Source organism: Microtus pennsylvanicus, chromosome X (genome assembly GCF_037038515.1).
Source record: "Microtus pennsylvanicus isolate mMicPen1 chromosome X, mMicPen1.hap1, whole genome shotgun sequence".
Taxonomy (NCBI): domain Eukaryota; kingdom Metazoa; phylum Chordata; class Mammalia; order Rodentia; family Cricetidae; genus Microtus; species Microtus pennsylvanicus.
The window spans coordinates 37,816,962-37,830,672 of record NC_134601.1 but is presented as its reverse complement, the minus strand read 5'-3'; the positions used below and the strand labels follow the sequence as shown (position 1 = coordinate 37,830,672).

At 33.7% G+C, this 13,711-nt stretch overlaps 1 protein-coding gene across 6 annotated transcripts in view; it reads right to left on the bottom strand.

Annotated features, from left to right (window-relative positions):
- Positions 1 to 13,711, bottom strand: part of Lrch2 (leucine rich repeats and calponin homology domain containing 2) — a 95,157-nt gene that overhangs the window by 26,644 nt on the left and 54,802 nt on the right. For 2 of the 6 annotated variants that reach the window (XM_075957380.1, XM_075957381.1), the window contains exons 12-15: positions 9,429 to 9,506; positions 7,734 to 7,799; positions 3,039 to 3,087; positions 2,838 to 2,954 (exon numbers count right to left, since the gene is read on the bottom strand). In XM_075957380.1, the coding sequence (XP_075813495.1) occupies positions 2,838 to 2,954; positions 3,039 to 3,087; positions 7,734 to 7,799; positions 9,429 to 9,506 (310 nt within the window). The remainder of the gene's footprint in view (positions 1 to 2,837; positions 2,955 to 3,038; positions 3,088 to 7,733; positions 7,800 to 9,428; positions 9,507 to 13,711) is intronic. The other 4 variants (XM_075957382.1, XM_075957383.1, XM_075957384.1 and 1 more) reach the window with 2 other exon arrangements.

Genomic DNA, 13,711 nt, shown 5'->3' with positions numbered 1-13,711 from the left:
TTCAGGCTATGTTAAATGCATATGGCAAGTACACAATAATGGTAATAGTGCTGACAGCTAACATTTAGAACTATCATTTACATTACAGTAGTAATGATTGAAGTGCATTGCATGGATTGAGAAACTTAATCTTTATAACAACAGAATAAGTACTTTTATCCCAGTTTATAGTGAAATATTGAGAAAATGTGTACAACCTAAAGAATTTGAATATGTGACAAAGTGATTTTTAGAATCAAGGAGAATATACTGTGACAATCAGTAGAAGTCTTATTTTCTTATTCCTTGCCCAAAACTGCTTGAATTATTTTGCAAATCAATGATAGAACCAAACAGGTGTTCACAGAAGTTCTTTTTAAAAAAAAAACTACTAATTTTCAGATCATGTCACAAACTATTTTTCCTGATGTCCAGGGTTAAATTTAATTGCCCCCTTTATGTAACTCTGTCTTCCATACCCTGAGGAAATAACTTACCTAGTATCTCAGTCACAAAGTAGGCTGTATTAGGAACTGCAGACAAGTCACATATGTTCCCCTACTATAGTTTATAGCTGTGACTAATGTACTATTAGTTCCATTGCATATCTTTTTGTGTTGATGTTCAACAGCCTTTAGTATACTAAGCAAGTGCTGCTAATAATGAGCTACACTGAAGCCCTATACAATTTTATATTTTCCTAACTTTAAAGGAATAATTTGATACCGATTTTTCATGCAATGTCCTAACAGTGACATCTTCTGACAATTGAGAAGAATTACACATGTCCTTAACCTATTTCCCAGGGACTGAAGATTATATTTACACCCACTTTATCATGTATGAAAGAAATAAACATTTACTGACTGATGGTTACATAATAGTCATTTTATATATTATTCTATTTTATCTTTTAGCAACTAAATAATATAATTGATACAGTAGAAGGAACATATATGCCATGAAGACTAAATTTTTGAATGAACAAACGATGGTTTTAAACCGAGTAATAGTTGACTATGATAAAGATTCACAAACACCTCTATTAAGTTCACTTGAAGTATTGCAAAATATTTTGAAAAAAAAATGAAACTCTGTTAATGTTAATGTTTATCCCTTTCATATTATGCTGTCCACAGGACAAAGACACAGCATTAAAAACGCTCTGAATTCTAATCTCAATTTTATGATTAGCACACTATTGACTTTCTGGACCTTAATATTCTCATATGTAAAATACAAATGATAACTGCATTTTATGCTACTGAAGTTTCCTGAAGGACAAATGGACTAAAAATATTTGGCAAGGTTTCTGTCAGTTAATAACTCCAATACAAGTGTTTTGATAAATATAATCAGTATGATATTATTATATTAGGATAAAGGAAATCAAAGAAATATAAAGTACATCCTGTTGCTTAGAAATAACACATCATAAGTAATTCACCAAGGTTCACTTATAAAAATATTTTCAATCAGTACCTTTCTTTATGTTTTCATGACTTAAAAAGGGAAACTAAGATGAAGGCCAGATGTAAACCTAACTGCAGAGTTGCAAAGGGTTCTGATCATTGGAATGCCCTGCCCTTTTCCTTCCTATGTGTTTTTTCTTATTACCCAATTAACTCAAAATCCACTGGCTAAAAATAATCAGTAATCATTTATTCAAAGTTTAAGGTGATTACATATTTGCTAAGGCATATACCATTCTTATTTTGACCATATGCCACTTTCAAACACATATTGATTTCCAATATATGGATAGAGAAATATGCAGATTGAAAGAAAAACTGCCAAACACAAAGGTAAAAAATAAATTCTATTTATTAGTGGCATAAACTTGAAATAATGTGTAACTTAGTTGAGTATTACATATTTAGAGAAAATGGTTTTCTGATGAGGTTTGTGGGAGGTATGAGACAACAGAATTTGCTATTCATGGTGGAGGACAAAATTTGTACTACTCATCTGAGTCAATCCCAAGAGTAAATGATGATTAAAAATTATTCTAAATTTTGATCACAGTCCCCTTCAAATGTAACAAACTTGAAGTACAAATAAATAATTATGTAATAGAAAGTTATGATAATTTGCAAGCTCTATTATTTTATTATGTATTTATTTTTTATTTATGTTTTGGTTTTTCAAGACAGGGTTTCTCTGTGCCTTTTGAGCTTGTCCTGGAACTAGCTCTTGTAATCTTAGGCTGGCCTCGAACTCTCAAGTGTTGTAATTAAAGGCATGCGCCACCTCTAGTATTTTAATTTAGCTTTCATCTTAAGAAATCTACTGAATCATGTGTAGTGAGGCACAACTGAGAGTTGGGCAGATCTCTGTGAGTTGGTGGTCAGCCTGGTCTACATAGAGAGTTACAGGACAGCCAGACCTATATAGTGAGACACTAACTAAAAATAGCTCTGAACTATTTATTGAAACAAATCCAATGAAAATCTTTTTCTAAACTAGGCCTGGTTGTTCACTTCTGGAATCCCAGCTTATAGGAGACAGAGACAGGGGGTAGGGATTTGAGGCTAACCTGGGCTATATAGTGAAACCCTACCTCAAAACCAAAAGACCCACAGAATTAATTGCCTCAATCGGCGGTGTAACACACACACACACAAACATCCATCCTCCTTTGAACCATTCGAAAAATTATGATGTATATTGATGTACTCTTAATTTAAACTACTGAAATTTTGTGGCTATACTTACAAAGCATATCATTATCCTATAAACCAGGGCAATCAACATGAACAGAGTCGTGGAATTTAACTGGAGAGTTATATGTCATTTATTTAAAACAAACTTAAGAATAAAAGTAAAAACCAAACAAAATTAAAAATTTCTTAAGGTACCTTGAAATATTCTTTTCTGATCTGCTTACTCCGTCTCCTTTCTTCGTTTTGCCAGATTATAGGCTGAGATTCTGGCCACTGTTGTTCAACTATTTGGTCCTTTTGATTTTCTAATGGCTTTAATGACAAAAGTTCTTTTTTAAACTAAGCAAATGACAACAACAAAACAGTACAGGTATTATTATTGTTGTTTGCTCTTACCTGCCATGCAAGGGGTGATAATGGTGAATTCCCTTCATCTGCTGAGACACTAAAACATTAGAGATGCTTTAATATTACTTAAGGTAATATTAATCCTTTTGCATACTTTAAAAGTGGCAATTTTGTCTTTTCATTGTTTTAAGACAGCAATGTAAAGACTATTCATACCTATATGTTTCATTTTGTTGTGTTGTTTTGTGTTATATTGTGTTGTATTCTATTGAGACTGGGTTTGCTATGTAGTTCTGGATGGCCTGGTACTCACTACCATAGCCAGCCTCCCAAAAACTGCAATGGCAGATATTAACCACCACATGGTTGACTAATATTATATAAATTAAAGTTGATAAAAAACAACCAATAGCGAGTGCCTACTAACTATTGCACCACATGAAATAACAAAATGAGTTTATTTTATATTCATCATATGCATAACCCAACCCTATTTTGTAGAGGCCAAAAGGCATATCGTATATATAAATATATAGTAAAATAAACATAATATTATAAAAAACAAGTTACTCTTTCTTTCAAATATCACAATGGTATCAGTGAGATGAGTGAGCATGTAAAGGTACTAGCTTGCCAACAAGCCTGACAACCTGAGTTAGATCCCTGGGATTCACATAGTGGAAGGGGAGAACCAAACCCCTGAATTGTTGACAGTTGTCCTCTGACATCCACACCTGTGCCATGGTAACATGCATATGCATGCACACACATAATAAACAAACAAACAAATAAATAAGCAAACACATAAATTCCTTCATCTACATGCCAGAGTTCAGAAGACAAATACATTATTTCCTGTTGAATTGCGATCATGAACTTCAGTTGTGATGTAAGAGGGCCTACAAAGGACTGAGTTCAACATTGACACATGCTTCTTCTAACTCCAAGGGATCCAACATCTTCTTCTGGCAACCATTCACACACAGAAACATGTGGCATACACTTACACAGACAGACAAACACATACACAAACAGAAACACACTAAAAAGTTTAAAGATTAAATGAGAGAGGGGGAAGAAGGAGGGAGTAAAGATGAGTGTCGTGGCTCATACTGGACATCTTAGCACTCACAAGGTGGAGCCATCACCATGAGCTGGAGTCCTGATTGGTATCCACAGATAAGGTAAAGGTCAGCCCAGGCCACAGAGTAAGAACTTGTTTCAAACAGACATAAAGGATGGAGAGGAGGAACAAGAAAAGAAAGAATAACAAGAGAGAAAATAGTAAAAATTTATAAGAGTACAAGGAATATCCCTATCCTCGGGAAGTAAAAAAAAAATGTACAAAAATGAAAATATAGTAACAACATTCCAGAATTTTTAGATATTTTTCAGTGGAAGATAGAGTACATTTTTTTGGTACAAAAACTTATGGTACAAATGTATAGAAATTGGAGATTATGTAGCAAGTAAAATATAAACAATATAATGAGTACTTGTAAAATACAGAAAGAAAGAAACAGCAAAAAGGGATGGGTAAGTAAAAGAAGGAAGAGTAAAAAGGAAGACAAAAAGCCTGCATCCTAACCTCTTATCAATATACAGAAATCTATTAAATAAATTTATTTTAAATGTAAATAAAGAATCATAGAAGTGGATAATGAAAGAAGAATGTCATGCTTGTCCCAAGTTGCAACATGGAGAGCATTTCCATGTCACAGACCAGAGAGAAAAAATTCAAGGCAGAGTCCAGACGGTTCCTCATTTAGAAGTAAGAGAAAAAGTGGCATACATAGTCCACAGGATAGTATAATAAAGAAGCAGGTTATCACATAGAATAGCATCCTGGGACTCTATATGGTTTGGTAATGCACACAACCATACAACCACACACAGCCACACACATACACACACAGATGGAGGGAGGGAGGCAAGGAGAGAGGGGAGAGGGAGAGAGAGAGAGAGAGAGAGAGAGAGAGAGAGAGAGAGAGAGAGAGAGAGGGAGGGAGGGAGGGGGAGAGAGAGAGAGAGAGAGAGAGAGAGAGAGAGAGAGAGAGAGAGAGAGAGAGAGAGGGAGGGAGGGAGGGAGGGAGGGGGGGAGAGAGAGAGAGAGAGAGAGAGAGAGAGAGAGAGAGAGAGAGAGAGAGAGAGAGAGAAGAGAGAGAGAGGGGAGAAAGAGAGGAGAGAGGGAGAGTGGAAACGTGCACAACACTTCTAATAATTATCAGTCCAGCTCTTTCACTTTCCCATACCATACTATGCACACACACCTCCCTGGACAAACCATCTAATAATAGTCTATAACCCCACCTTCATTGGACTACACATAGAGCCCTCTCGGAACAATGGGATAGCATTCTACTCTTCTACTGACTATCAACACTTTGACAATTTCTATACAAACATACTCTCAGTTTTTTCAGGAACAAAGGAGTATACGCTGATCTGACCTAAAGAAATTTTTAGTGTCTGTACAATAAAGCAAAACTGTCTTCCCCACGTAAACTCTTGGGGGAAATCCATGTTTGCCACCTTATGCCTGTGCACAGTTGGGTGTGTAGAGAGCAAGATTGACAGAAGTGGAGTTGGTAAGATGTGATCAGGTCTCACTAGTCAACATGATTTGGTAATGGGTTAGCTATGGGGTTTGAGAGAAAGTGACAAACTAAGGATGAAACTTTTTCAGGTGTTGTACAATAAGAATGGAGTTAGCATTTTCTGAAATGGGGAAAAATCCAGAAAAATCATGCTTGAATGTGCAACAATACTGAGTAGAAGTATGATTTCCGGAAATCAGACATTCCTACTATGCATCTAAATGGAAAGTAAAATAGAAATTCCACCATACTGTGGTAAATATCAATGCACAACATACATATAAACAGTGTAATATATATGTACAACTTATATATAAACATTGTAATATATTTATGCACACTGGTATATAAATGCTGTGGTATGTATCAGTGCACATTCCTATATATATATAGTGTTGTATATAGTGATGCACACACCTAGATATATAAACAAATGCAAATACTCATATGTACATATAGAAGGGTATACTATACCTTCCATACAGTGTGTTTCCCACAAGGTATATATTTAAAAAATGGCTTGAAGCGTGGTGGTAAAGAAGTGGTGAAATCAATAGGAGTAGTGCTCAGTACAATACAATATGGTCATTAAAAAGCCTGGCTTTGGAAGAGATTAATGTAGTTTTCTAGGAGCTCCAGTGGCTTCTATGAGAATAAGTTGCATTATATAAAACCTAAAAGTGAACTTGATTATTAAATCCTTCTGTCTTCCTGTCTTACTGTGTGACCTCTTCTATACATGCTCCCAACACTGTGCTGCTGTCTACTATGAAGCTCTCACACAACTATGCAGAATTGATCTGACTTCTAAGAGACGATGCAAAGGAAGGAAGAAACATGGGCAGTATGAAAAGGAGACCAAGATATAGAATGTAAAAATAGGGAAGCAAACGGAAGTAAATAAAAGAGTTATGCTTCTAAACTTAAAGGCTGTTACTCTATAGAGTGCAAAGATGAGGCTCTGAGCTGAGATTGAAGACAAGTAGAAGCCCATTTCAACTCTATGGTTAATTTCAACATTTTGTCCTTTATCATAAAAGGTTAGAAAATAAGAAATAGGGGTTGTATTGGCTGATTAAGTTTTAAAAGCCTCTGTTCTTTAATAATACAGAAAAGAAAGGAGTTATGTGTGGAGGCTGTCACAGAAACTCAGATGGAAAACAATGGGAGCTGAAGCAATACAACTAAAATAGTAATGGAGAGGATGGAAAAAGGGTTAACGGGATATTCATGTCGCAGGAGGAAGACATAAGAGTAAGGTGTTTCCAAAGTTGCTGGCTTAGGGGACTACATAGTACCTGCACATTCACTAGGGTAGATGACACAGGAAAAGAGGTTTGGAGAAACAAATCTGCACACTCTGCAGAAATATATCGAGTGATATGCATGGATCTGAAGTAAATTTACTGTTACTATATATGAAGTCTTCAGGTTCTGCAATAAGACACACCTAAGTATGAATCATGACTCTCCCACTTACAATGTGAGCTAGTTATGAAAATTCTTAGCTAGTTATGAAAATTCTTAGTTTCAGTTTGCTCATGTGTAAATGAGTATAGCAAAAGTAACAACTTCACAATTTTATTGTGATGACTGAATAAGACAGATCAGTTACAGAGCTAAAAGAGTACACATATACACAGCATCCAATAAATTATCCTTCAGTGTGTGCCTCTGTACTCCTATCTTTGAAAATTTATACCCAGGACTTGGGTAAAACCAATGAAGAACAATAAATAGAAATTTTCAGATCTAGTAGTTTGAAATCCATATCTGTAAACCTATGTTATTTAACAAACAGCTTAGTAAAACTCAATTAAAAGAAATTAAAATGCAAACAATAACAAAGAATAACCATAACCAGTGATAAAGAAATACATTATTAATGGTGGTCATATCAATTGGATAAACATTTGTGAATGAATCAAGACAAACCACAAGTATAAACAAAAAGAATCAGAATTGGGGCGTTTGTTTATAGAAAACCCAATTGGACACAAGTTTTGACATATTTGATCTTTAAATTATCTACCTATATGACATCTGCATCATATATCAACATAACATCGTTTGAGGAAAATTGCTATAAGAGTATCAAGTCTCATTTAAGATACCAAATATTAAAATGACTATGATATGTTTATACCTCTTTTCACATTCCACAGTTTGTTTCAGCTTATTTCTCATGACAGAAGTTGAATGATTAAGAATCCTAGAAGTAAATCAACACATTAATTACAAGCTATACTGAAGATAACATTGCACACTTATGTCCTAAATAAACTGCATCTATGTCATGAAGATCTTGCTAGAAAATAATATTTCAGTCCCGTTTGGACATAAGTGCCCATCAGCACATCATTTATGAATGATGTTCACAAAATGTGTCTTGCATCTTGTTTTAGAAACCACTCATTAAGTGTGGGTATTTCCTAGCCAATGCATGATTACTCTGTGTATATCTAATTCTAATTTACACAGAACATAATGAAATATTTTAGGTATCATTTTGAGTCATTTCCTTGTTTCCAGGACAGAAAATGACAGGAGATATGTTGGTACTTCATAATCACTTTGACAGAAGCCAAATAGCAAACTTTAATTATAAATGCAAAAATCAATTTTAAAGGTCAACTCCTTTTTTAAAAAAATGAAAAAATTCTTAAAGCTTCAATAGGAAAGAGTATTATAACAAAAATAAACAAAAATATAATAATTTCCTATAAAAGAAAACTATTTGTTTAAGGCTTTATCTAATACGAAGTATTAACCTCAATATCAAATGTGGTAAATTAGTAACTGTCTTTCATTAAAAAAAGTAATTGTACATATTATAACATTCTTATTAATATACATATAAATGTAACTTAATTCTACAAATAGTGCTACAATGAATAAAATATCTACTTTTTAAGGAATACTTTAGACATCAACAATCTAAAGACTATAAAAAATAATTTAGTGAGTTTAACATTAATTAAATACACACTGGTTGCTGGGCGGTGGTGGCGCATGCCTTTAATCCCAGCACTCGGGAGGCAGAGGCAGGCGGATCTCTGTGAGTTCGAGACCAGCCTGGTCTACAAGAGTTAGTTCCAGGACAGGCTCCAAAACCACAGAGAAACCCTGTCTAGAAATACCAAAAAAAAATACACACTGGTAATTACTGCTCTATGGTGAAGATAGAGCAGTCAGTTGATGCCGGGCTCTCTTCCTTACTAGCTTGACTCTAAGCATAGCCTCACTGAGTAAATACAATGATGTCAAAAGGTCAAGTATTGACACAAACCTGTATTTCTGGGCCAAAAATCACAGAATTAAGCACATTTAAATATATTTTCCTATGTACATAAAATTTATTTAGATCCAAAAATGTAAAATTATGGTATTGAAATATCAAAGAAAAATATACTTAAAAAGAAGATTTAAAAAATAGAGAAATAACAATAAATACTACTTAGGAAGGAAAGTCAGAATCATTGTTAGAGGGAACTGGTCAAGCTATTATGACCTTCATCATGATAAAATAATGCTGTTCCACACCGCTTACTAGTATGATATATGTATCATACTGTAGCAAAAAGAAAAATAGTTGAAACCAACTTACATATAAAAATATGGATTATGTATTTGAAAATTCAACTATATAGCACTCTGGAATACACCCTGATATTTCATTTTTTTACTCTGTGAAAAAGAAAAAGTAAACATCTATTTTATCTAATTTTCTGTTTGCTATTATTAATATGCTTCCCTAACACAGTTCCCAGTACTTATTTTAAGAAAAATGTTACATAATCCTGGCCCCTTAATACTTATGGCTTCCACCAACTCTAGATACCTTGATTTCCGGCCTGCTGCTCTCGTCCTCTGGAAGAGTTTGTCACTGAATGATGTTCTATAACTTAAAGGCCTCCATCTATATTCACATTTCACATATATCAACCAAATCAAAAGATGGGAGAAGGGAGATATTTTTGGAGAAGACAAGGAAGTCATTAGTAAAGAAAACAGAAAAGAAAGAATGGCTAGGTTTCAAGAGTTAAGAGAACTATTGAAGTAGTTATAACAAACTAGAGGTTAATACAATGCTCCTTAACCTGAAATGCTGATTAATCAGATAATAATCAAAAGACACATATCATAATGCATTTTATAATTCTAAACTCATTCCATAATCTTCTCAAAACCTGCTTTTAATTTCTTCAGTTATTTAACCTTTAAAAATTGTTCTTTTGTTGTCCAGCTACGTCACAAGGTATTCAGAAGTACATTCATTCACAATAAAAAAAAGTTCTCAGGCCATAACTAAAATCAAATAAAACATTTACGAAGATGTACGACATATCAAAATAGTATAGAATACATTATCAGAGAAACATACAATGAGAATCAGTTAACTGAAACTGTTGCAAAGTGCACATATACAATAATCTTTACTTTAGGATAATAACCAAATATTAAGAAGCTAGCTAAGGACTCACTTATCATGACAATGAAAGCACTATATGGCAAAGTATAGAATCATTTTTCTACTGTTAACATACATAAGTAGGACTGGTAAAAATGTAGGGAAATGGATCAGTAGTTATAGAGTATCATTAAAGTGTTTTTATCAGAATTTCCTTCATTTTATTCTCAAGTCAATATTACAAATATTCTTTTTACGATAAGTCACACATTCATATGCAAAATACTAATACTGACATTTTATTCACAGCTCCTTTTTCAATTCTCTTCCTAATTCAGAGAATCATACCTATTTTCTAAATTTAATTTAATTGTGGCAAAAATGTTTAATTATCTAGTATGCATGTGGTCTGAGATTGACCCCAGGAATATAATAGAAAATTTAAATTTAAAAAAAAATTAACATGAGATCTCCCCTGAAATCATTTTTAAATGTGAAGTGCATTGTTAACTATAAGCACAATGTTATAAGCAGACATCTACAATCTATTCATCTCATAAAATTATTTTAAGATACTAATTTTAAAACATATTCTTTTCATTTGAAATTCTTCCTTGGGGAGTGCCGGGTTTTATCCTTTCAGCTGCATTCTCCAAAAGGATATGTTTCACAAACACTGGGCTCAAGAAATGCACTAGTCTTTCTTCCCAAGGAGTTAGACAACAGACACACAGCACCGCAGTAGCTTCACAGAAGCCTACCCTGTACATCAGAGAAAGTAGGGCTACCTTATAGGCAACTTGTCTTCATAATCTGAAGCCTTGTGGGCTAGCTACACAGTACTCTATTCACTGAGCACTTTCCCCACTGTTTTTGGTCAATAATTTTGTCTTCTGGATACTTCTGTTACTTTCTTTGGACAGTATCATTCACCAAATAAAAGCACACACTTCTGTTACAAAGTAATGATTTGTATTAACTAGTATAAGCTAAGCAAGCAGCAAAACAGCCATAACAAAATCATCATGGAACTCAATATCACTATTGCTCCAGTCAACCCTACTTTGAGAGTATAACCATCGCTTCTTTTAGCCTAGACCTAAACATATGTTCATTTTGAAACAATAATAAGTAAAAGAACAGTACAGTATACAGTCAAGGTAGGAGTCTTGGAGGACATTTTCTGGTACTTGGAGTTAATCTCATACTACATACATTACTTTTAAATGAAAATAACAATAAACAAAAGAAATCCCAAAATATAATAATTGTATTAAAAACTGATACGTAGATTCTACACATTCTCTATAAAACTTTTAAAAAACAAATTTGTTTCTCATTTACCTAGCAGGTAAGAGTTACATTTAGCATTATGGCAAAGAATTCCATATTTGTAAAGACTACAATGCTGAATATTTTTCTTATACTGAAGTATAAAAGAATGAGTGCCTCAAACATACTTAATGCCTTCAAAAGTTAGACACATCAGTACATAAAAATTCTTAACCTAAATAGTTCTTATATTATCTGGTAACACGTAAAAAGATAAAAAAGAAGAAAATCAGATGGAGACAAAATTAGCTTTGTATGTATCTTGAAAAATAAAAGAAGTTTTATGTAGAATATAAAAATTTCAGCTGAACTGATGACTTCCATTAAGTTAAAATTTGACAAGTTTCAAGAACTCAATTAGCAAACAATAGTGAAACCCTGGGTCCTCTGTGTTAGAAAACAAATCTAGGTCTCGCTTTGTACTAGTTATAAAGGTATTGCCAAAGCAAACCCCACAAAAGATGGACTACTTAGATAACCCGTAACCTAAACTATGAAGGATAATCTAAGAAACATAGATAGATAAAAATGAATATAATAATAGTAGAGATGAAAATAAGGAAAAACTGTATGGCAAGGTTGAGTCCAAAATTAAACTCCCAAACAGAAAATGGATATTATTGTAGAATCTTAAAAATATCACTATTCTCTTCTCATAGTGAAAAATAAATAAAACTTTACTAAGTAAAGGAAGAATAAACTCAAGCATTTTTAACTTCCAAGATCTGGTGGTAGTATGCATCATTAAGTCAAACCACACAGGTGAGGAATACTTAGGCTACATATAACCTTACTGCAACCAGTTTGAAAAAGGCATATTGGAGCACACCAATTGATTATCCAATATCAAATGATCAGCCCTGAAAACATACATACAAGTTATATAGACTGAGTAGGTTATGTATATGCATATGGGAATGTATGTGTGTAGCTACATATATACATATATAATACATATGTAAAACACATATACCTATGTATACATATAGACATATAACAATTTTTTAAAGGTTCATGAACTTGAAACCGAGTAAAGTAGAGAGTTATATGGGATAATATGGAGGGAGAAAGAGGAAGGCAAAAATTATGTACCACAATATAACCTCAAAAATTAGAAGTTATTATAAAATGGCATAGTAGAAATGAATTGTAAGAAACTATTAAACTGTAAAAACCAAGGAAACATTTACATAAATAAGTGATATGAGAAAAAAGGAAACAGAATGGGAATTCATCAGATAAAGAAATGATAGACAGATAAGCGATTATTTTATAGTGTGACAATTTTAAGAGAAATTGTAGTAGCTGTGTAAATATTAGATGGGTACTTATCATATTATCTATTTGCCAGCTTTTTTTCATAAAAGCAGATCCTATACTCCTCATTTGATATGTTTGCTTATTTTGTCTTTTGGTTTCATGTATGAATTTATTTCATGCATGTCTCTGTTTATACACTTGCATGCCTCAGCTTTCGTGTGAAACTCAGAAGACAACTTGTGGAAGCTGGTTCTCTTCTTCTACCACATGGGTTCCAGGGATCAAACCGAAGCTGTCAGGCTTGTCTGCAAGCACCTTTATGCACAGAGTCATCTCACCAGCACTGGTCTGCATTTTGTTTGTTTTGTGGTATTGGAAATGTAACCCTGACCCCATATAGGATGGGCAAGAGTTCCATTACTGAGTTATGCAGTCAGCACTCGCTTGTGAGTACTTTTCAGGGTTGGTTTTGTATTATGAGACACAGTTTTATACAGCCCAGACTGACTACCTTCTTGTGACCCTCAGCCTCCCAAGATCCGGGATTATGGGCATGCACCACCATATCCATATACAACGCATTTTTTAAAGAATACATATGTGTATATGTGAGTGTATGCCACATATTTGTGGGTTATGTGGAAGCCAGAAAAGGGTGTTGGATCCCCTGGAGGTAGAATTACAGGAGCCACCCACCTTGGGTCCTGGAAAAAAAACCCAGTCTTCTAGAAAAGCAAAATGTGGTCCTAACCCCTGAACCATCCATCAATCCAGTTGCCAGATGCTAGGTTTTAATGATATTTTTAAAACAAATGTCAATATCAAATCTTCTCAAGACATAGTAACCATGTTAACCACAAATATTTATTTTGAATAAGTAAAATGAAATACTAATTATTCATGCCAAATATACCAAAATTATCCTACTAATTTTCTCATGAAAAAGAAAGAAAAACTTCAGTCTATTTCAAAACTACAAATGCAAGATTCTCAGTAAATATTGATAGCAGTAAGAGTAGCACATGGTCCATTTCATCTACTAAAAATGGGCTTTGAGCTCAGTAGGCAAAGAGCCTGCTATGCATTTAGATTTTCAGCAACTGTAAACAATCCAGGGATGG